At 43.4% G+C, this 25,657-nt stretch overlaps 1 protein-coding gene across 1 annotated transcript in view; it reads right to left on the reverse strand.

Moving 5' to 3' along the window:
* Window positions 1-20,067, reverse strand: part of VPS50 (VPS50 subunit of EARP/GARPII complex) — a 308,344-nt gene extending 288,277 nt beyond the window's left edge. The window contains exon 1 of the mRNA XM_089692114.1: window positions 19,888-20,067. Coding sequence (XP_089548240.1) covers window positions 19,888-19,920 — 33 coding nt within the window. The 5' untranslated portion in view covers window positions 19,921-20,067. The remainder of the gene's footprint in view (window positions 1-19,887) is intronic.
* Between the last annotated feature and the right edge of the window lie 5,590 nt (window positions 20,068-25,657).

The raw sequence follows: 25,657 nt of genomic DNA on the forward strand, positions 1-25,657 counted from the left end.
CACTCAATTCTGCAAGTAGTTCTGATTTACTATCGCTGCTCTAAAACCGCTTTTGACGTAAAGGGACGCTTTTTGGACGCCATGGACTTTTCTAAGTTTCCAGGCAGAAAGAACATTCAAAATGCAGGCAGGGCGCCGGACAAAGCACTCGGGACAAAATATATGTGAAATGCATTGAAATAGCAATGACAGCAAAAATGACATTTTTTAAAAAATTCAAATTTCCCGCCGGTTCCGGCACCCGTACGTCCCGACGTCACAGGGACCGGAACTCAGAAGCCGGATGCCGGCATCGGCCGGAGGGGATGGCCGGGGACACATCGCGGGAGCGAAGGACAAGGTAAGTGCTGCAGGGACCCCCAGAGCAGCGCCGCATGGTAAGCCCGAGTGTAGCTCGGGGTTACCGCTTTTGGTATAGAAATTTTACCCCGAGCTACACTCGGGAACACCGCCAAGGAGGTTAAAAATAAATAAATAAATGATGCAGTTTAGCTTTAATTTGCCTGCATGCTGGAAGGAGTGCAGGGCAGGGAATGGGAGAGGTGTAAGGCACTGACATTTCATACAGATGATTATTATTATACAGGATTTATATAGCGCCAACAGTTTGCTCAGCGCTTTACTATATAACAGTAGACAATACAGCAACAATACAGTTCAATACAAGAGGGAAAGGAGGGCCCTGATCCTGGGAGCTTACAATCTAAGAGGGAGGGGCTAGTGGTACAAAAGGTAGTAACTGTGGGGGATGGACTGGTTGGAAGAGTAGAAGATTCCAGTATTAGCTGAGGGCAGGATAGGCTTCCCTGAAGAGATAGGTTTTCAGAGATCGCCTAAAAGTGAGCAGAGTAGTCGATAGTCTGATAAATTGGGGTAGAGAGTTCCAGAGGATGGGGGAAGCTCTAGATAAGTCCTGGAGATGAGCATGGGAGGAGGAGACAAGGGAGCTAGAGAGCAGGAGGTTGTGGGAAGAGTGGAGAGTACGGTTTGGGTGATATTTGGTGACAAGATTGGTGTTGTAATTTGGGGCAGAGTTATAAATGGTTTTATGTTATTGTTAATCTTTTGAAATGTATTTGTTGGGCAATGGGAAGCCAGTGAAGGGATTGGCAGAGAGGGGTGGCAGATACAGAACGGTTAGTAAGATGGATGAGTCTGGCAGCAGTATTCATGATAGACTGAAGAGGGGATAGCCTGCAATGATTACAATGCAATATTTGATTCCTGATCTATAGACGTCCAAACACATCAAATCATCTTCCATTAGTAGCGGTCCAATCCTGGAGATGTTAATTATCAAGAATTGTTTTTTCATGAGCCGCAACTGGGGACGTCAACGTATTAATGAATGAAGCGCCACATCTTCCTGCCAGGTGCGGTATCAGAACAACAAGTTAAATATCTTGGACTGGAAACGTCTGTCCTGCATTGGAAAGGACCCAAATATTTCTGACAGCATGGTGGCCATCTGGCCAGAATTCACTGGACCGGCTCCAGAATCCAGCTCTTTCTAGTCAATCTGGAATCTTTGAGATTACTATCAGCACTGCCAACCTATTAAACTAGAATTCACAAGGCGACTACAGGGACTCGATTAGCCGCTACAATTCTGTGTAATCTGAATCTTCTCCTTTATTAAAATACTAATTAAAGAAAAAAGAAAAGGAGATATACTGTCATTATTGTTTAGCAAACTTTACTACATGCTCTGCTTATGTCCTGCATAGAATACAAATCCTTCCCTGTTATCTGCCAAAATGCTTCAGAGAGCCAAACGTGAGATTCTGCAGAGAAATGTAAAAACGCAACGGGGGAGATTTACTAAAACTGGAAGACTCAGAATCTGGTGCAGCTCCACACGGCAGCCAATCAGCTTCTAACTACAGCTTGTTCAGTTAAGCTTTGGCAATAAAACCTGGAAGCTGATTGGTTTCTATGCAGAGCTGCACTCTCCAGGTTTAGTAAATAACGCCCAGTGGCTTAAGCAGGCCATAGATGGGTCAAAAATCGGCTGAAAATTCGTCCGAAAGAATAATCGGCTGATTTTCGGATCGTTAGTGGGTGAATTTGTCCGCCGTTTATGATTTTGACACATTTTTTTTCATCGGTTATGTTGGAAAAAAAAGCCAATTTTGTTGATCGGCCAATTTTCACGGCAATGATGTGCAAACCGGCCGATCTTTTTACCGATTAAAAAAATGCGCATGAGCCGTGACCTGCAAGAAGAAAAAGAAGAAGATGAAGACAAAGAAAAAGAACATCTGTATCTATTTGTATCCATTTTGGATACAGATGTTTCTGTTCGGATACAAATAGATACAATGTTGCAACCGCAATACTTTTAAATGTCAAAAATACGGCCAGCAAATATAATAGCAGTGTCCTGCAGAGAGCTCCGCTATTATATTTGACATTTAAAAGTATAGCAAAGTTGCAACATTGTATCTATTTGTATCCATTTTGGATACAGATGTTTCTATTGGGATACAAATAGATTCAATGTTGCAACCGCAATACTTTTAAATGTCAAAAATACGGCCGGCAAATATAATAGCAGTGTCCTGCAGAGAGCTCCACTATTATATTTGACATGTAAAAGTATTGCGGTTGCAACGTTGTATCTATTTGTATCCGCATAGAAACCTCTGTATCCGAAATGGATACAAATAGATACAATGTTGCAACTTTGCTATACTTTTAAATGTCAAATATAATAGCAGAGCTCTCTGCAGGGACATCGTTATTATATTTGCCGCCATAGACGGAACGAAAATCAGCCGATTGTTTTTTACCAATGGTGGTAACGTCGGCCGACTAAACAACCGATTTTTTGTTTTTTTAAAAAAAAAAAAACAGCCGGTTTTCGCCCCGTCTATGGCCTACATTAGTTTACACCAGCAGCTGAGGAGTGGTTGTTAAGACACGTTTTTACTGCCCTCTCAACCACTCCCACAGTAGCTGCAGAGTCAGTGGTCAAGGCTGTACACAAGGAAAGCATCACAGCCATGGTAGGATATATATGCCTTTTCGCAGTCAGCGGGCAATTCTGCCAGCGACCCATGCCATTTTTTCAATTTTTTTTCAATTTTGGCGTGGTGTTCCCCTTATAATCCAATTCACACCCGAAGGGCCTGGCACGGATTGGGGGGCAAGAAGCCTGTGCGTTTTTGTTTTTTTTTTAATTTTAAAATGCCAGCAATGTTATTCTTCTGTTAGCAGGGAATCCTTCTTCCTTGAATCTCGGTGTGCTTTGTGTATCTCTTTTAGATAAGTGCAATAATCCAAACCTCTGTGCAGGAGCTTCCTGTAATAAAGACTGCTCAGTGCTGCTCTCTCTCCTTATGGAGGGTGTCTGGTCTCCTGGCCACCCCTCCCTCCATTGTAGATGGGTCTACTTGGCCCATCCACAGCTTTGCTCAGGTTATATACAGCCCAATGATGATATCATTGCTACTTATACCAAATAATAATGGAAAGAACACCAGGCGCCGCTTCATATTCACCACGAATTTACCAAACACAACAACCTAATTTAACCAATAATAAATCCTGAGAAAAAAAATATGAGAATGAAGAGGCAAGAAAAAAAAATTAGTATTATGTAGCTGCCCCTTTTATAGTGATAGATGCCTATAAAAGGTGAAGAAACAATAAACAATAAAAGTGTGGCGCTTACATTCTGCTGGAAAGACCATTCTCTATCACATAGATACACTACATAAAATATAGATAAAGTCCCACACCAAACGATGTGTGAACAAATTCTTGCAGTGCTCATTACCCCTTCTTCCTATCTTCTGATAGTGCTCCATCACCATGTGCCACTCCAATGCACTCACCACAGATCCATGACCCTTAATTAAAAGGAAGGTCACATGTGCTTGTTGTCTCAGACTTTTGCAGCTCACTGTTATCGATTTTCTTCTACAGAGTCTTCAAATATCATCCCAATTCCCCTCAGTAATAAATCGCCATATGCCAGAAGAAATACATTCTCGTAGTGTAGTGTTTATTATAAATATAAAATGCCAAAAATAAAAAAACAAGAGCTGCACTCACATCTTTAGGTGCCCAATATCTCGGCACCAATACACTCAGCGTATGTAGTCGCCGCAGCTCCGTTCTCTGGAGCCGGCATGCGTTCCAATCCCAGGAACCGAAAGTGACGTCAGTACGTAAAACTGGATGTCGCCTCTACATGTTTCACTGTTACAACGTCCTCAGGAAGTTCACGTCAAGGCGTCCTCAAGGAGCTTTCTGGAGGATGTCATGACGGCGAACCATGTAGAGGAAGTCATCACGTTCGCCACATCCAGTTTTACGCACTGACGTCACTTCTGGTTCAAAGGACTGGAACGCACGCCGGCTCCAGAAAACGGAGCTGTGGCAACTACATACGCTGAATGTATTGGTGCAGAGATACAGTGAGGAACAGAAGTATTTGAACACCCTGCGGTTTTCCAAGTTCTCCCACTTAGAAATCATGGAGGGGTCTGAAATTCACATTGTAGGTGCATTCCCACTCTGAGAGAAAGAATTTAAAAAGAAAATTCAGGAAACCACATTGTATGATTTTTAAAGAATTTATTTGTCTTGCACTGCTGAACATAAGTATTTGAACACCTAAGAAACAGCAAGAATTCTGGCTCTCAAAGACCTGTTACCGTGCCTTAAAAAGTCCACCTCTACTCCACTCATTAATCTAACTTAGTAGCACCTGTCTGAGCTCTTTAAAGACACCTGTCCACCCCACAGTCAGTCAGACACCAACTACTACCATGGGCAAGACCAAAGAGCTGTCAAAAGACACCAGAGACAAAATTGTGGACCTCCACAAGGCTGGGAAGGGCTACGGGGCAATTGCCAAGCAGCTTGGTGAAAATAGATCAACTGTTGGAGCAATTGGTAGAAAATGGAAGAGGCTAAAGATGACTGTCAGTCTCCCTCGGACTGGGGCTCCATGTAAGATCTCACCTCGTGGGGTATCACTGATGATAAGAAAGGTGAGGAATCAGCCTAGAACTACAAGGGAGGAACTGGTCAATGACATGAAGAGAGCTGGGACCACAGTTTCAAAGGTCACTGTCGGTAGAACACTACGCCGTCATGGTTTCAAATCATGCATTGCACGGAAGGTTCCCCTGCTCAAGTCATCACATGTCCAGGCCTGTCTGAAGTTTGCCAATGACCGTCTGGATGATCCAGAGGAGGCATGGGAGAAAGTCATTGGTCAGATGAGACCAAAGTAGAACTTTTTGGTCTAAACTTCACTCGTCGTGTTTGGAGGAAAAAGAAGCAAGAGTTGCATCCCAAGAACACCATCCCTACTGTGAAGCATGGGGGTGGTAACATCATACTTTGGGGGTGCTTTTCTGCGAAGGGGACAGGACGACTGCACTGTATTAAGGAGAGGATGAATTGAGCCATATATTGGGAGATTTTGAGCAACAACCTTCTTCCCTCAGTCAGAGTATTGAAGATGGGTCGTGGCTGGGTCTTCCAACATGACAACAACCCAAAGCACACAGCCAGGATAACCAAGGAGTGGCTCCGTAAGAAGCATATCAAGGTTCTGGAGTGGCCTAGCCAGTCTCCAGACCTAAATCCAATAGAACATCTTTGGAGGGAGCTGAAACTCCGTGTTGCTCAGCGACAGCCCCGAAACCTGACAGATTTAGAGGAGATCTGAGTGGAGGAGTGGGCCAAAATCCCTGTTGCAGTGTGTGCAAACCTGGTCAAGAACTACAGGAAACGTTTGACCTCTGTAATTGCAAACAAAGGCTTCTGTACCAAATATTAACACTGATTTTCTCAGGTGTTCAAATACTTATGTTCAATTCTTTAAAAATCATACAATGTGTTTTCCTGAATTTTTTTTTAAATTCTGTCTCTCGGAGTGGGAATGCACCTACAATGTGAATTTCAGACCCCTCCATGATTTCTAAGTGGGGGAACTTGCAAAATCGCAGGGTGTTCAATACTTCTGTTCCATTGGGCACCTAAAGCTACAAGTGCACCTCTTAGGGGTTTTTTTTGTCATTTTATATTTATAAGAAATACTACACCATGAGAATGTATTTCTACTGGCATATGGCGATTTATTACTGAGGGAAGTTGGGATGAGCTTTGAAGATTCTATAAAAGTAAAATAAATAAATAAATAAAAACGATAACAGTGAGCTGTAAAAGTCTGGGATAACAAGCGCATTTCACCTTCCTTTTAATTAAGGGTCGTGGATCTGTGGCGAGCGCATTGGACTGGCACATGGTGATAAAGCACTATCAGAAAATAGGAAGAAGAGATCATATTAACAACTGCAAGAATTTGCTCACACATTGGTTGGTGTGGGATATTATCTATATTTCATATAGTGTATCGATGTGATACAGAATGGTCTTTCCAGCATTATTGGATGGAAGAAGTGAGCACCGTACTTTTATTGTTTCTTCATTTTTACAAGATAATACCACAATGCAAAGGGTATTTAGTTACAAACACACAAAACCACTAAAAGCAGAAGAAAACCAGTGCATACAGATCCCCAAATCCTATTGGCAAGGGGCACAGGATGAATGTTTAAAGTCCAATGTCATAAATAAGTCCATATAGTACTAGGGCAAGCTCTTCTAGCTGTAGCAGGCTGTGTGCGAAATAAGGAGGAAAGAAGCGCCTCTAAGTGCAGTATGTAATGATATTTATTGGGAAGCAATGTGAAAGCACTCACCTTGTATGAAAATTAAGAAGGCTCAGGTAAGTAGAGTGATAGCCGAGTCCTCACTGCACTGGCCGCATCCGCGCTACAGGAGACTATGGATGTCACAGAAAAGCCGGCCGGCATGTGAAGTCTCTGAAGATGGTGTCTGGAGTGCACCTTGGAGCGCAACGTCAGCGTGATGACGTATGGAAGACCAGCATGCAAAGCGACGCGTTTCAGAGCATGAGCTAAACCACTGAGGGCAGAAGCTCGCTGCCTTCTCAAGCTCCAGTGCAGCGAGGACTCGGCTATCAATGTACTTACCTGAGCCTTCTTAATTTTCATACAATGTGAGTGTTTTTACATTGCTTCCTAATAAATATCGTTACACTTAGAGGCACTTTTTTTCCTCCTTATTTCAAAGGGCATTTAGTGCACACATATGGATTATATGCTATGTGACTACAGAGGAATATATTTATCGTTTTTGTGCCTGGACTTCAGCTTTTTAGTTGCCATCTACATAAGGAATTTCATCCATATCAGAAAAGGAACACATCACTAAAGCTAAATGAGTAATGTAGTTTATTCATTCCAAATCTCAAAGATCCTGAAAATTAACGAGTTAAAGTATAACTGAAGGCAAAACCTTTTTTTAGTTTTGGATAGAGTGGAGAGGGATTAGAACACCCCTCAGGTTGTTGCTGTCTGCGCCCCCGTTAGGGAGATTACCCAGAAGAGGGGAAATCTTCCGATTTGACACCCCTGGATTCCCTCACTTTCAAGGGATTTCCACTCACTTCCTGTTTCGACTTTGGCCCTCCATTACTTTGCCTTAAGGTTTTACATTAAAGAGGAGTTCCACTCACCTGTCAAAAAATAAAAGTCAGCAGCTACAAAAACTGTAGCTGCTTTTAAAAACACAGCCACTTACCTGTCCCTCGGTCCCGTGGTGTGTCCCCCGCAGCCCGATTAACCGGCCGTCCTATATTCCAGGAGGCCGGCATCTTCAGTGTGGGCACCCGGCTGTGATAGCTTGCGGCACCCACTGCGCATGTGCGAGTAGCGCTGAGCTTCATGAATGGCCCCGCAGTCTTCTGCAACCTGTCACATGTTCCAAAAGACTACAGGGAGGGAGGGAGGACAACTTCCGATTCCGATCGCCTGTCAAATTCTGGTACTCGCTCCCCCCCCACAGGTGAAAATCCTTAATGGGGAGCGGGGAAGCAGTCCTTAAAGTGGAACTGCCCCTTTTGGGTGGAACTCCACTTTAAATATAATGATGGCAAATAAAGCACTTACATGAAGCATACTTGTTATGCCAAACTTTCCTTATCTGTGGAAAATCTCTAGCCAGTTCCCTAGATTTTCATTTACGTAGCTGCAGCTCCCCATCCCTTCTTCAACCTAGATAGGAGGTATCTCTGACGGGCCCAATGTATTGTGCTGGAACATGCATCAATAGTAGTGGCTTGAAAAGATGAGCCCCTTCTCTATTCCGGCCATGCGGAACATATGCGGCCACGCGGGCCGCGTTTTGCATGGGCACAAGAGCCCATTAATTTGAATGGACTTCCGTGCCTGTGACACGCAGGGAAGAAGTCCCTGCACTTCATCTGAAAACACAGCCCGCACGGGAACCTCGGTTCCCAGTACGGTTGCGTTTTCCTGTGCGTGCGGCCTGCCATTAGAACTAATGGCACCCGCCCGCGAGTCCACAATTCTCTGGGTGGGTGGTGCGGCTGCACGGATTTTTGTGCGGATCCGCAGCGGCACCACCCGCACATATGTGAACCTAGCCTTAAGGTCGATTATATCTGTTTTTTTTAAAGACAAATTGGGCTTCAATTGGTAGTAAAGGGTAATGGATATCTTATATTTTTTTTTTTATCAAAAAGGAAACTTTTTTTTTTTTTAATTTAGCAGTATACAGTGTGTTCATAAATTATTCAGACCCTCTTCGCTTTTTTCAATGTTATGTTGCTGCCTGATACTACAGTTGTATGAATTATTTTTTTTTCTCATTAAATCTACACACACTAACCCATAATGACGTGAAAACAGAATTTCAGAAATGTATGCAAGAAGAAAAACTGAAATATCTCATTGGCATAAGTATTCAGACCCTTTGCAACAACAGTTGAAATTTAGCTCAGGTGTCTTCCATTTCTCTTGATTGTTACTGAGATGTTTCTACACTTTGATTGGCGTCCACCTGTGGTAAATTAAATTGATTGGACATGATTCGGAAAGACACACACTCCTCTCTATAAAAAGGCATCACAGCTGACAATACAGTATCAGAGCAAAAACCATGAGGTCAAAGGAATTGCCTGTAGAGCTTAGAGACAGGATTATTGCAAGGCACAGATCTAGGGAAGGCTACAAAAAAATCTGCTGCACTGAAGGTTTCCAAAAGCACAGCAGCCTCCACAATTCTCAAATGGAAGAGGTTTGGCACATCCAGGACTCTTCCAAGAGCTGGTCACACAGCCAAACTGAGCAATTGGGGGAGAAGGACCTTAGTAAGAGAGGTGTCCAAGAACCCGATGGTCACACTGACTGCTCTCCAGAGATCCTGTGTGGAGATGGGACAAAGTTCCAGATAGGCAACCATCACTGCAGCCCTCCACCGATCTGGGCTTTATGGCAGAGTGGCTAGATGGAAGCCTCTCCTCAGTGCAAAACACATGAAAGCCTGCTTGGAGTTTGAAAGAAAGCACCTGAAGGACTCTCAGGCTGTGAGGAACAAGATTCTTTGGTCTGATGAAACCAAGATTGAAATGTTTAGCCTAATTCTAAATGTTATGGAAACCAGATATCTGCTCATCACCTGCCCAATACCATCCCAACAGTGAAGCATGGTGGTGGCAGCATTATGCTATGCAGGTGTTTTTTTAAGCAGCACCATCTTGGAGAATGGTCAGGGTTGAGGGAAAGCTGAATAGAACAAATTACAGAGGTATCCTCAATGAAAACAGGTTCAAACAACAGACTTACTGGCTGAATCACGAGGTGAAAATAAAGGAAAAAAGAAAACTAACACAGCCATCACATATAAGGCCCCATGTACACAGGGCACTTCTGAACAATGGAAACCGACTGCTGGAAAACGTAGGTTAAAAAACATCTGTTTAGCTGTGTTTGCATAATGTGTTTATGCACATTTGCATTTAGAATTGGGTTTTTAAAGATAATGCCCAGAATGCACTGAAAAGTGGTAAATTATTAACCATTTCAGACTGTTTCAGTTGCTCATTAACATTTCTTTTGTTTCCAAGGGTGGGTCAGGTGTCTGGTGGAGGGAGTCATTAAGGTCACCTGGCAGGGGGTCTTCATGAGGAATTTGAGGTGTGAATGGCCATTAACATATCTTTTGTTTCCAAGGGTGGGAGAGGTCTGAGGTGTGAATTGGCCATTCCAATGTGTGACAAGCTTGGTAGGAACATCCTGTGTTCAGTGTTTTGTCCATCTGAGCACCTTGAAAACGCTTTGCATGCATTTTTCATAATGAAAAAAGGCTCTGGACAGCATTGAGAACTGGAAGAGTTAAAAAAAATTTCAAACGCAAACGCTTATTAATGCGATTTGCCGCATTTACAACGCTGATAAAATCAACTGCTGAACGCAAGTTTAGTGCGTTAAAAAAAACGACTGTAAACTCAAAGGCCTGTAAACGAAGATGTGTACATGGACAAATAGGAAAACATTAGGGAGAGTTCAGGGGCTGCTGAAAAAAACGCTGAACAGCTCCTAAATGTGAGTTTAGTGTACATGAGCCCTAAGAATTGTTTAGCTGCAATATAATAAATGTTTGCATTTTGGTTTTTTAACCCATCAAAAAAGAAACATGAAAGCTGCCCCTGCTTCTGAACATGCTAACTGCCTGTCTGTCATGCTTACCCTGATGCTTCATTTCCCTGGTCCTATGACCTGGAACAAGCAGATCAGAACTTCTGGCTTTTCTCCAACTTGGTTCTGGGTCAGTGACTCAGAAATTACTGAAACCAGGGAACATACCAGCCAGGAAACTAGCATTTTCAGAAGGAAGCCAGCAGTGAAAACCACCATCGTTCGTTCATGACAGGTTTCTTTTAGCCATCTAAAGATGCAATCCACTATTATCTAATGAAATGACAATGGCAAACGGTTTCAAAATCTTCATATGTGAAGGAGGTGAAGCGGCAGGTCTAAGGAATACAGTCCCACAAGTTGGAAGGAAGTGAAGTAATCTGCTTAACCTGTTACACAGAACCATATGAACATTCATGTAGTGTAGCTCCTCTTAGGGATCCAACATACATATCATAAATATCACAAAAAATAATCAAAGACATAACAATGAGCATGCCAACAAAATCAGGCAGTATATTTTTAGGCTACTTTCACACTGAGGGGTTTCTGAAGTGCTTTTGTGTTAACCACTTGCCCTCCAGAGGATTTACCCCCCTTCCTGACCAGGTCATTTTTTGCGATACGGCGCTGCGTTACTTTGACAATTGTGCAGTCATGCAACGCTGCACCCAAATTAAATGTATGTCCTTTTTTTCCCCCCACACAAATAGAGATTTCTTTCGGTGGTATTTGGTCACCTGTGCATTTTTTATTTTTTGAGCTATAAACAAAAAAGACCGGCAATTTTGAAAAAAAAAAAAAAAACCTTTTTTTACTTTTTGATATAAAACATGTCCAAAAGAAAAAAAAAATGTTAAAAATCAATTTATGTTATAAATTTAGGCCAAAATGCTTTCTGCTGCATGACTTTGCTAAAAAAAAAAAAAAAAAATCCCATTACATGTAAATTAATTGAAAGCCTCTGCGGTTTTTATTTTTTGTGTTATAAACAAAAAAAGACCAAACACGTTTGAAAAAAAATTTTTTTTGACGGTTTCCTATAAAACATATCCAGTAATATCCCAAAAAAATTTTAAAAAATCAAATTTCGTCAAATTTAGGCCAAAATGTATTCTGCTACGTCTTTGCTAAAAAAAAAAAAAATCCCAATACCTGTAAATTAATTGATTTACGTAAAAGTTATAGCGTCTACAAATGGCAGTATATATGCTGGAATTTTATTTATATATATATAAAAAGTCCCAAGAAGTGAAAAAAATAAAATTAAAATGTACAAAAAATATTATAAATAATAAAAATAAAATATCCGGATTTTTCAATTCTTTATATTGCGTGCTCATATACATGGTGCCAATCTATCCGTCACCTTCTGAAGGTGAAGGATAGATTGGCACCATGCATATGAGCACGCAATATAAAGTTGGAATATAAAGTTGAAGAACTGAAAAATCCGGATATTTTATTTTTATTTTTTATAATATTTTTTGTGCATTTTAATTTTATTTTTTTCACTTCTTGGGACTTTTTATAATTCATATATGTCACGGTGTAATACTTGGTCACTTTGATTGCAATTATTATCTAATTTTTGGATTATACTGCACTTTATATTACAGTTAATGAGGATACACAGGGTTATATCATTTATTCACAATAATATGATTTGACAATATTTTATGTAATTCTAGCACATACAGCGCTACACCATCTTTTAAAAAATAATTTTCTTGCAGTGTAATGAGCACCGATTGGGTGCTCCTCTGTCAGGCTTATCCTTTATCAATTTCGCTGCCAGAGCCATTTTTGTGGTTTTTGCACACGTTTCAAAAAATCATTTTAGGCTTGGAAGATTACACAAAACCCCAAATCATATATTTGCTGAAAGCAGACATCCTAGAGAAAAAAATTGTGGTAGTTCCAATTTTTCATGTCACACGATATTACCGCAAAGGCCTAGGAAATGCAAAATTTCTGTAACAAATACACAATTTTAGGCCAAAAAAAAAAAGCAATAAATGACCCTATTTTTGACAGAATATAAAAGATGAGGTTGCACCAAGTAAATAGATATCCAACATGTCAAACCTTAAATGTGCGCGCACTCATGAAATGACAACAAACTTCAGTACCCTATATTTTCAATAGTCGACAATTTTAAAGCCCTTATAGGTCATCAGTACTGTGTTACGGAGTTCTTGTGCTAGAATTATTGCTTTCATTCTGATGTGCGCGGCGATATGTAACATGTGTATCGCAATCAACGTTTTCATGCGTAGGCACCCTAACGCATGCTTTTACGCTTGTACGTGCGTATAAGTGGGGGGCTCGAATTTTGTTTTGTTTGAGGTGATGTTATGTGCTTGTGTGTAAATTTAATATTTTACAATTAAAAAAAATGTTTTTCCCATCACATAGGAGACACAAAAGTTCCCTATGTGATGATTTTTGGTGACAGGTTCTCTTTATTCAAATACCAATAAGTGTGAACACACCCAACTCAAACTATAAAAATCCTAACCCAAAAGAAAAGAAAACACTTTCACCCTTGAAAGTGATACAATATGTGAGCTCTTTTCTCAACAGCACTCTCACCCAATCCTAAAATCTACACCTCATAAAATCAATAATTAAACACATAAATCAATAAGTAAATGAAATTGAACATAAATACAGTCCCAAAAAGGTCTCTGAAATCTCAAAAATGTTCAAATCACTTTCTTTTCCACCTCCAAATCACATCGTGTAAAGCTGTATAAGATATTCAACGTGTTGTATTCCAATGTTGATGAACCTCAAAAAAAAATATAAACTAGAAATTGTGCGTTACCTTTTACAAATAAACATTTGTGCAAGAAAAATGTGTCATGCACACTGCATATCATGTGTCAACAAAAGTGCAGCAAAAAAAAAATATATATATATATATATATATATATATATATTATATACACAATAAATATATCCAGGGTGGATTTGATTTAAATCAAACTGATTTAAATCACGATTTAAATCACTAGTCAGTAAGGCTTGATTTAAATCCTAGTTTTCTACATAAAGGCTAATTCTTGCTGGTATAACTTTAATATACAAGTAGATGAAGATTTTTAGAATAACAACTTTTCATATTAGTTTTTTTATCCCCAGTTTAATAGGTTAATCATTCATATTTGGACAACTTTTCTGTTGTACTTAGGAAGGAGAAAAATAATCATTACCTTAATAACAATTTAAATAGATTTATTCATCTGAAACAATAACATTCCAGCATATGTGATTTGCTTAAACATCCATGTTTGGTAACTAATTTGGCTAAACAAAATATCTATATTTTAAGAAACTTAGACTGTCAGCCCCTTCCTCCTCACACTTAGTTTCACTTTCTTCTTGTGCAGATCTATTCCACTCCAAACAATCAGAAAAATATTGTTTCTATTCTATTCACTGAACTTCTTGAAACTTAGCACTGAAGGGGTTGATTCTGTATTCATAGGTTTGTAGAAGTTAGGATGAAGGTCTTTTTCTTAACTCTGTTCATGTTATAACATTTTTGCTGTGAAGAAGAGGCATGTGATCTCCGCTGAGTCAAATTCAGTTTTGAGAACTGCAAAGTAAACCGAGCATCTGTGATAATATCTTGTAGGCAGAGAAACTGCCCAATAATCTTACAAAAACCTCTGGAAGAGCATGACATTGTGAATGGATTCATGGAATTTATTTACCAAAAAAATTAAACATATACAGCCTTATTCTACATAATTAAAAAACTAATCTTTATTTCATGATGGAATAACCTTTGGATGGTAATATATTTTCCTCAAAAAGCATTTTATTCAAAAAATCCGATTTAAATAAAAAAAATCCGATTTAAATAAAAGGGAAAAAAAAAAAATCGGATTTTTTGATTTTTTTAAAAAAAATAATCGATTTTTATCCACCCTGAATATATCACACGTGAGCAAAAGTGAACACTTCAAAACACAATAACCGTGTTCTCTGCTTAATGTGGTAGTGAACTCATACACTGCGAAAAATATCCAATAGTGAATATCAAAAATGTGCAACTTAAGTGAAATCACCCCAACTTGGTGCAGCAATGAATAATTACCCTAGGAAGGTAATGTCACACTTTTTCACATAGTAGATGCTGGCAACTCCAAGCTTCTTTACACTCCTGTTAGCATGTTCCCATATCCCTCATAAGGCAAATCAGATGTTTAGAGGCTTTAAAGTATACAAATATAGCACTTTATTAGTAAACTTACATCTAAAAACTCCAACAAACGGCTTCCAGCTTCTGAGGTATACAATCAGGTCCTATCCTGGCATATACAGCATGTTCCCTAAACAAAGATGGCCACGATCGTACTTCCGGTAAAACGTAATTGCGTCATACGTCACGTGTACCGACGCGTTTCGTCACTTCCTGGACTTTTTTTATAAAGGCATCAAGACAGCAGTTCCTTTTATCCTATCCCGTACAGGCGGGCGGGAAGTCGCAAGCGCCATCTTAATTCATGGAAAACAGCCCAAACCTAATCGCTGGCAGGCAATACAGTATGCAAACCCCTCCATATGCATACCAACAATGCCAGCCATCACCTGCTTCTATGTATAGAGTCATATCATGACCTCACTACTTAAAATTAGTGCAGCCTTATTATAATTATAAATAATAATAATTATATCACAATAAACCTAATTAAAACCTCATAATCAGTAATATTAGTCACCTTATATATAGAATACTATGTTTCCCAGTATATATCTAACTACCTCTTAATTAAACTTATCTAATAAAACATAAATACAACTTACTGCTCTAAGACAAATAAGATAAAAGGAACTGCTGTCTTGACGTCTTGATCCCTTTATGAAAAAGTCCAGGAAGTGACGAAATGCGTCGAACACGTGACGTATGACGCAATTACGTTTTACCGGAAGTACGATCGCGGCCATCTTTGTTTAGGGAACATGCTGTTTCTGCCAGGATAGGACCTGATTGTATACCTCAGAAGCTGGAAGCCGTTTGTTGGAGTTTTTAGATGTAAGTTTACTAATAAAGTGCTATATTTGTATACTTTAAAGTCTCTAAACATCTGATTTGCCTTATGAGGGATATGGGAACATGCTAACAGGAGTGTAAAGAAGCTTGGAGTTGCCAGCATCTACTATGTGAAAAAGTGTGACATTACCTTCCTAGGGTACTTATTCATTACTGCACCAAGTTGGGGTGATTTCACTTAAGTTGCACATTTTTGATATTCACTATTGGATATTTTTCGCAGTGTATGAGTTCACTACCACATTAAGCAGAGAACACGGTTATTGTGTTTTGGAGTGTTCACTTTTGCTCACATGTGATATATTTATTGAGTATATAATATTTTTTTTTGCTGCACTTTTGCTGACACATGGTATGCAGTGTGCATGACACGTTTTTCTTGCACAAATGTTTATTTGTAAAAGGTAACGCACTATTTCTAGTTTATATATTTTTTTGAGGTTCATCAACATTGGAATACAACACGTTGAATATCTTATACAGCTTTACACGATGTGATTTGGAGGTGGAAAAGAAAGTGATTTGAACACTTTTGAGATTTCAGAGACATTTTTGGGACTGTATTTATGTTCAATTTCATTTACGTATTGATTTATGTATTTAATTATTGATTTTATGAGGTGTAGATTTTAGGATTGGGTGAGAGTGCTGTTGAGAAAAGAGCTCACATAAGGTTCTCTTTATTGAGACATCCAGGGTCTAAAAGACCCCACATGTCTCCCCTGAATGTAATGCTGTGTATAGCTGCACAGTGGCTAAATGGTTAGCACTTCTCCCTGGCAGTACTAGGGTCATTGGTTCACATCCCAACCATGGCACCACCTGCCTGGAGTTTCCATGTTCTCCCTGTGCCTGTGTGGGTTTCCTCCGGGTACTCCGGTTTCCTCCCACACTCCAAAGACATGCTGGCAGGTTAGTAGGCTCCGGTTTAAATTGACCCTAATATGTATATGTATGAATGTGAGTTAGGGACCTTACACTGTACGCCCCTTGAGGGTTAGAGACTGATGTAAATGTACAATATATAAGCACTGTATAAATTGATGGCACTATATAAGTACCTGAAATAAATTAAATAAAATCACACTGCATTACATTCTTTCCCGGGCCTCAACGGCCCAGAAATCTGTGAATGGGACCCGTCATAACATCACTTCTGGGTCAGGACAAGAAGGGGAGTGGACGTGTCTGCTCTCCTCCCTCCCCTCTAGTCGCTGGTGCACACTGAACCAGTCCTAGGCCCACAGATGGGTAAGTGGTGACATAGCGAGCCGGGGGAGCGTCACACGTGAGGGGGAGGAGTCTGGCACTGCAGTGGGCTGTGTGGAAGTAATAAGGCGGCGGCGCAGCCATCCAAATGCTTTCACCTGACAGGTGAGCCCAGCTACTTGCCCGCAGCAGGGCTAAAGGTTGAAAAAAGAAAAAAAAAAAAAAATGACCTGTCCATCACCCACAACTACATGTCACAGGCATCGGGCGATACAAATCAAACATCCCGGAACCATGTGCAAAAAGCACTAAAAAACGCATATCTGGGTCCTCAATGGGGAAGTCTGCTTTTATTTTTATTTTTTTTAATTGACCAAATATGCACCAAAAATGCTTCTTAACACCGCAAGGGAAGCGCAACAGAGTAGTGCCAAGACATTGGCCTAAAATAAATTCATATTCATGTAAATTCATGATGTTAATTTAAAAAGTTGAATGTAATACAATGATATATGAAAAAAAAAAAAATTTCAGTTCCGTTTATTTTCCCCAATACATCTTGAAGTTTCGGTACACCACTACTGTAAACCCTCACATATCCCCAGTGAAGTGAGTGGCTTCAGGTGATACAAAGAGAAGAAAAAAATAAAAAGATTCTAAGTCCAGAATACATAAAGCTTGTCTGCGGAACTCAGGGAAGAGACCCCCCCCCCCCCCCCCGTCCACACAGCACACAGGAACAGAGCTGAGGCTGTCACTCTGCTGGAGAACCCCCACCATCACCATTTTTCTCTCTTGGTGTCAGGAAAACTTGACAGAAGTGATTCATTCTGATAAAGGAGAAAAGCAGCAGATAGCAATGACACTTAGTGCTCCTAATTGAGACAAGTGCACACTATAAAAGAGATATGCTTTGTTCATTTCATATTCCAACCACTTTAACAGCTTCCCGACCACCCGATAGAAAATACTGGAAATACTGCTACAGGGCGGCACGGGTGCGCAAAATCACGTATATACGTGATTTTGCATTTCCAGGTAGGGGGCGCGCACGAGCATCTCCGACGGGAAGGAGAACTGTTTGTAAAGCAAACAGCTCTCCTGCCTGTCAGCTCGTGCACAGCACAGCCATGCAAAGCAGTGTGCTTACAGTGAAGCGCATGGACACAGCACATAGTAAAACAGCACACTGTTAACTCTTTGATCGCCCCTCTTTTTAACCCCTTCCTTCCCAGTGCCATTAGTACAGTGTCGGTGCTTTTTTTTTTTTTTTATTGCACGGATCACTGTATTGGTGTCACTGGGTTAGTTAATGTCAGTTTCCCCCCAGTGTCAGAATGCCTGCCCCAGTCCCGTTATAAGTTACTGATCACTGCCATTACTAGTAAAAATATAAAATAACAGAAAAAAATCCAGTATACCGCCATTTGTAAACACTATAACTTTCATGTAAACCAATTAATTTACACCTATTGGAATTTTAATACAATTTGGTTGGGGGGGAGGGGGGCCTGGAGAGGACCCGTCGGTGGAAGGGTGGGGGGGGGGGGGGGAAGGCCTGGAGGGGACCTGTCAGGGGAGGAGGCCGGACAGGTCCTCCCCCTCGACGGGTCCTCTCCAGGCCTCCTCCCCCCAACAGGTCCTCTTCAGGCCTCCTCCTCCTCCCCAACAGGTCCTCCTCAGGCCGCCGCCACCTCCTCCTCCTGACAGGTCCTCCTGACAGGGCCTCCTCCTCCCCCTGACAGATCCTCCTCAGGCCGCCGCCTCCTCCTCCTCCTCACAGGTCCTCCTCAGGCCCCTGCCTCCTCTACCTGACAGGTCCTCCTCAGGCCGCTGCCTCCTCTACCTGACAGGTCCTCCTGACAGGTCCTCCCCAGGCCTCCTCCTCCTCCTCCTGACAGGTCCTCCCCAGGCCTCCTCCTCCTCCTCCTGACAGTTCCTCCTCAGGCCGCCGCCGCCTCCTCCTGACAGTTCCTCCTCAGGCCGCCGCCTCCTCCTCCTGACAGGTCCTCCTCAGGCCGCAGCCTCCTGAAAGGTCCTCCTCAGGCCGCCTTCTCCTCCTGACAGGTTCTCCTCAGGCCGCCTCCTCCTCCTGACAGGTCCTCCTCAGGCCGCCTCCTCCTGACAGGTCCTCCTCAGGCCGCCTCCTCCTCCTGACAGTTCCTCCTCAAGCCACCTCCTCCTCCTGACAGTTCCTCCTCAAGCCACCTCCTCCTCCTGACAGGTCCTCCTGACAGGGCCTCCTCCTCCCCCTGACAGGTCCTCCTCAGGCCGCCGCCGCCACCTCCTACTCCTGACAGGTCCTCCTCAGGCCGCCGCCTCCTCCTCACAGGTCCTCCTCAGGCCGCCTCCTCCTCCTGACAGTTCCTCCTCAAGCCGCCTCCTCCTCCTGACAGGTCCTCCTCAAGCCGCCGCCTCCTCCTCAAGGCTCTTCCTCCTCCCCCTCCTGACAGGTCCTCCTCAGGGCTGCACCTACTCCCCCTGATAGGTCCTCCTCAGGGCTCCTCCTCCCCGACAGGTCCTCCTCATCCCCCAGACAGGTCCTCCTCAGGGCTCCTCTTCCTCCCCCTGACAGGTCCTCCTCAGGGCTCCTCCTCCTCTCCTACCTGACAGGTCCTCCTCAGGGTTTCTCCTCCCCCTGACAGGTCCTCCTCCTCCCCCTCCTGACAGGTCCTCCTCCTCCCCCTCCTGACAGGTCCTCCTATGGGCTGCTCCCCCTCCTGACAGGTCCTCCTCAGGGCCCCTCCTCCCCCACCTGACAGGTTCTCCTCAGGGCTCCTCCTCCCCCTGACAGGTCCTCTCCAGGGCTCCTCCCCCTGACAGGTCCCCCTCAGGGCTCCTCCTCCCCCACCTGACAGGTTCTCCTCAGGGCTCCTCCTCCCCCACCTGACAGGTTCTCCTCAGGGCTCCTCCTCCCCCTGACAGGTCCTCTCCAGGGCTCCTCCGCCTGATAGGTCCTCTCCAGGGCTCCTCCTCTAACAGGTACTCTTTAGGCCTCCTCTCCCTGACAGGTCCTCTCCAGGCCTCCCCCTCCCCTCTAGAACGACAATGGCGACTCCTCCTCACCTGGCGGGTCATCAGAGACTTTATCTTCTGCATGTCCTTGCCGCTTTCCCCCGCTCTCCCGGTCTCACAGCCCGATTTCTCGGTCACCACAGGCGGCGGCCGGTCCCCCTGACACACAGGGACGCCATACTGCCGGTCACGTGACAGCTGACAGGAGGTCAGGCTGTCACGTGACGCGAGACTTTCCCCGGGGAATGGACTGCGTTTCCCGGCGTGCTCGGCACTGTACGTGATTGGACAATGGGTGGAGGGGGCGTAGCTGTAGGACGCCCTTTGCTGTCAACTCCTCTATCCGTACGCTGTGATTAGTCGTGGAGTGGGCGTGGCTGTAGGCTGCGCTCAGCTGACAAGCACACGGCCTTCTTCTCTGTATGAGCGCTGTGATTGGCCAGTGGGTGGAGGAGGAATTGCTGTAGAGCTGAGCTTAAATGACAAGAACCCGGCCTTCTCCTCTTTGTGATTGGCCAGTGGGCGGAGGGGGCGTGACTGTAGGGCCAAACTCAGCTGATGAGTACCCTGTCAACTCCTCCATGTGTGCGCTGTGATTGGTCAGTGGGAGGAGGGGCTGGGCCTGTTAGTCTGAGATCAGACGAGAAGCTCACTGGGGTTGATGTACAGATCTGGTGGAGCTCTACACAGAAACCAATCAGCTTCCAGGCTTCATTGTCAAAGCTTCAGGCTAGGGTCACACCTATGCAGGTTGTGTTTGAGCCGTTTCTGCATTGCATTGCGCTTTGTGTTTTTTATGCGTTTTGTGTTTTTTTTTAATGTTTTATATTTCTTGTTGCTAGGCAGATTTAAAACGAATAAGGCAGCAAAAATACAGCAAAAACGCACTCCATGCTTTTCTGCAGCGTTCCCATTGAAGTCTATAGAACCAAAACTTTTTGGCTCCATGTACACTGCAGCAGATAAACTGACATTTAGGAGCTTTTCTACAGTTTTTTCAGCAGCCCCTGAACTCTCCCTAATGTTTTCCTGTGTGTCCATGTACACATCGTCGTTTACAGTCTTTTTTTTTTTTAACGCACCAAACTTGCGTTCAGGAGTAGATTTTACCAGCGCATCAAACGCTTGTAAAGGCGGCTAACCGTGTTTATAAGCATTTGTGTTTGGAATTTTTTTTTAACTCTTCCATTTCCAGATGCTGTCCAGAGTCTTTTTTTCATCATGAAAAATGCATGCAAAACATTTTCCCGGAACTCAAATGGACCCGGTACACCAGGGCTTGAAATTTCCACTTGCCCGCTTGCCAAAGGCGAGTGGAAATTATGGTGGGGGCGAGTGTGTCCCCCAGGGCCGTCTTGCTGAGCAGGCTCGGAGCTCAGGCTGGATCTGTCTTTGGCACTGGGAGCCGTCAGACTGCTCAATAGCTGAGCGCAGTGAAAGCAAAGGAAAGAGTGTGTGCTGTGCTCTCTGCCTCCCCCTGGAGTGCACTACCCAGCTCTGCGAGTGAACAACGAAGTACTGCAACCTTTTATTGAGGTGTGTGTGTGTCATGGGCAGACTGACAACTCATGGGGCCCCCGGGCAATAGGGGATCATGGGGCCCATGTGTCCTTGCCCAAACTCAAAAAAGCCTATGAAAAAGGTACCAGGGGCATCTCATGGGGCCCCCTACTGACCCCGGGCCCTCGGGCTGTGACCAAGTTTCCAAATGGCCAGTCCGCCCCTGGTGTGTGTACCTAAATTCAGCTCACTCTGGTCACATGATCCTCTATGTCAGCCAGTGGTGGCTTCAGGGGAGAGGAGAGAGCACTTAACAGCGTGCGTGTGTGTTTGTGTCAGTGTATGCATGTACATGTGTGTATCTGTACATGTGTCTGCGTGTGTGTATGTACATGTATGTGTGTGTGCATGTGTCTGTGTGTTTATGTATGTACATGTGTCTGTGTGTATGTACATGTATGTGTGCGTGTGTCTGTGTGTTTATGTACGTACATGTGTATGTATGTACATGTGTCTGTGTGTATGTATATGTATGTGTGTGTTTATGTACGTACATGTGTCTGCGTGTATGTACATGTATGTGTGTGTGTACATGTGTCTGTGTATGTGTGTGTTTATGTATGTACATGTGTCTGTGTATGTACATGTATGTGTGTGTTTATGTACGTATATGTGTATGTACAGTATGTACATGTGTCTGTGTGTATGTATATGTGTCTGTGCGTGTGTATTTCTGTGTATGTACATGTGTCTGTCTGTATGTGTGTCTGTACGTGCCTGTGTGTGTGTATACATGTGTCTATGTTTGTGTGTGTTTGTTGGTGGCGAGTAACTCTTTGGCCTGGCTAGTAGCTCAGGACTTGAAATTTTAAGCCCTGAGGTTTCAAATGAAAGAAAATATGTTAGACACGGCTGCAATAATTTCTGCACAGAAATGAGCCGGAACACATCCAAACACCACAAATAAAAAAAAGACAGCTAATCTCAACACATACTGCTCTCTCTGCTTCTGCTCTCTCTATTTCTCTCAAAATGTCTGAAATAGTTAATATTTTACTGTTTTTCAGTGCATTCTGGGCATTTGGGAAGGTCTCCTGATGTTTTCTTTAAAAATTGCTTCTAAACGCAAACGCTCATAAACGCGGTATGCAAACGCGGCTAAACAGATGGTTTTTAACCTACGTTTTCCAGCAGTCAGCTTCCATCATTCAGAAGTGTATTCCAAACACCCCGTGTACATGGAGCCTTTGGGTTCAAAAAAGTCCCTGATCCTTTCCAAAAAACACACCAGGTGAAAACGCGGAGATGTAAACGCGTCCCATAGGAAATCATGTTGAATGGACTGTACTGCATTTCTTCAGAACACTGCGGAAAGAGCTTAGGTGTGAACCTGGGGTGATTGAACAAACTGAAGTTAGAAGCTGATTGGCTACCATGCAGAGCTGCACCAGAATTCGCACTCTCCAGTTTTAGTAAATCTCCCCCATTGTCAGCTCCTCTATGTTTGTAGCAGGTGCCGACTGAGCTGCCTAGACTTCCATGACCATGCCTGCGGCCTGTGTGCAATGATCTCTGGGAATATTCCTCCCTGACAGTGGAAACTGATCATTTGTATCTAATTCAGGACAATGGAATCTTTAGAAGAGAAGATGTCACTCCGATACATATCCTGAATCATAAGTCCTCATGCACACGGGACGTTTTGCTAATGCTGGTAACGTTAGCTGTGTAAAGTCACGTTAAAAATGTTGACTTTTTTAGCTTTTTTTAGTGTTTTTTTCATTAGCGTTTAGCGGCATTTTTCTGTGATTAGCAGCATTTTGCCGCACTTGCATTTTTTAGCGTCTTTTTCACCCCCAAAAAAATTTTTTTACTCAAAAAAAAAGCCCAAAAACGCCGGTTTGCAGCATCTTACCGTGTTTTGCCGCGTTTTTCAACTTTAGAGCATTTTTACTGCTAAAAAACTCCTCTAGAAACCCACTAGTTCTGGGGTTTTTTTCAGCCAAAAAATGTTGATTCCAGTCTCTGTGTGCATGGACACATAGGATAACATGCTGGGGGGTTTACTGGCTGTAGAAAAAAATGTCAAAAGCCAAAAACAGCCGCTGTAAAAACGTCCCGTGTGCATGAGAACTAAAGGTCGTTATAGTGGGAGAGTGGGTGGAGCCATGCAAACTGCTCCTTTATACCCCTGGGGCCACAATGTACTGCGCAGATACAGACTAATATCATCATTTACATCAAATTACATACAACAGTTCCAGCCTTGTTAGCCATCATCAGTGCAATGCATGGAATCCATGACTTCTATGGAGTCTGATGACCGGCATTGTGCAATAAAATGAATGGATTGAGGGAGGAGGGAGACCTGCCAATGAGACATGACCAGCTCTCATCCATTGATGGAGTTCTCTTTGCTGCCCTAGGCTCCATTCACATGTGCACGTTCACAGAATGCAAAAATAAACCCTTGTAGGGCCATTCATTATTAATAGAACCCAAACCACCTCCTGCAAATGCACTGCGAAAACATACAAAGCTCTAAACCCCAAAAATGTGTAGGAGCTTCTTTGGCCCCTTTGTCATGCACAGGGCAGCACATTCAAATGAGCTGCCTGCTCTACGCGTTTTACAAGACAAAATGGGCTTACGCAATGCCTAGATATGAATACAGTCTTCAAGTGGTTGTAAACCCTTCCATGTACCTCATGAAGTGACTGGCCTCAGGTACACAGAGATGAAACAAAACCTCCTACATAAGTTGTACCTGTTTATCTGCAGCCTCCATTGTCTACAGCCATCAAAAATCCAGAAGTTATACAGCTTGTCTGAGCTTTCAGAAAACGGGTCAGAGAGCTGAAGTTACACTCTGCAGAGCCCAGTGAGGAGAGCTATGAGAGCTGATTAGAGGAAAGAGACACACACAACCCCTTCACACAGCACACAGGAACAGAGCTGGGACTGTCAATCACAGGCTGTGTGCTGGAGGTCCCTCTCCTGTCTCCATCTTTCTCCTAGTGCCAGGAAAACTTGTCAGAAGTGATTCATGCTGATAGCAGAGGAAGGAGGAATGACGTTTAACCCTGGTCTATAGTGGGTACTTGAGACAAGTACAGATCAGGGTTAGTACAGAACAAGTATAGATCAGGGTTTCTCAACCAAGGTTGCATGGAAGCCTAGGGTTCCTGCAGAGGTTGCTAGGGGTTCCTTGAGTAATGATAAATATCTGCCTCTCAGATAAGTTTCCTCTGGCATCATTGATCTTTATAGTTACAGTTGAAAGAAAAAGTATGTGAACCCCTTGGGATTACGTGGAGTTTTGCATGAATTGGGCATAAAATGTGCTCTGAATGTCATCTAAGTCACAACAATAGAAGAACACAGTCTGCTGAACATAATACTACACAAACATTAGATGTTGCCATGGTTTAATTGCTACGGGGGGGAGGACAACTTCCACTTCTGATTGCCTAGGCGATCGCAGCGAAAGTGAGAACAGGCACCTGTCAAATTAGGATACCCCCCTCCCCAAAGGTGCCAATCCTTAACAGGGAGTGGGGGACAAAGTCTTCAAGTGGCACTTCCCCTTTTGGGTGGAGCTCCGCTTTCAATAATCTTTTTTATTTTTTGCATAATTCTCCTTTAAGGGTGTGTGGTAGGAGGTGTGTCCCCGTTCTCATCTCAAACCGTTGGGAGGTATGGTGACACTGACAGCAGTGTGCTGCAGCACAGAGGATGATGACACGTCACCTCCTGATTCCCAGTGACAGTCTCTCTCTCCACGTCAGGTGGTTCTTTCAGTCCACTCCAGTCCAAACAGCACTGACCGTCCCGCACCCAGCTTGGCTTGCTCCATCCCACAGACCCGCCCACGAGGCTCCAGCTCAGCTCCTTTGCACCATGACATCACACGACATGCTGAGGTACCACTTCTGTCAGACCTGCCCCCCGCCAGCATCCCCAACACACTGCACCAGGCCAGCGCCGGATGAGACCACTCCAGCGGGAATGCAGTCATCAAGGTCTATTGATGCTGGCTGTTGGGGGAATCTATTATCATTGGAGGGGATCTATTTTTGCTTGGTGGTCTATTGTTGCTAGGGGATCAATTTTTGGTGGAAAAAAACTACTGTTAAGGGAAGGGCCTATTGTTGCTGGCTGCTGTAGAGTCTATTGATGCTGGCTGCTGGAAAATCTGTTGTTGCTGCTGGGGGTCTCTTGTTGCTGGGCTGGTATTTTGTTACAAGGGTCCATTGTTGCTGGGGGAATCTATTGTTGCTGGGGGACTCTATTGTTGCTGGGGGAATCTATTGTTGCTGGG

This window comes from Staurois parvus, unplaced genomic scaffold (genome assembly GCF_062004578.1).
Source record: "Staurois parvus isolate SC_StPar_1 unplaced genomic scaffold, SC_StPar_1.0 ptg000576l, whole genome shotgun sequence".
NCBI classification, from domain to species: domain Eukaryota; kingdom Metazoa; phylum Chordata; class Amphibia; order Anura; family Ranidae; genus Staurois; species Staurois parvus.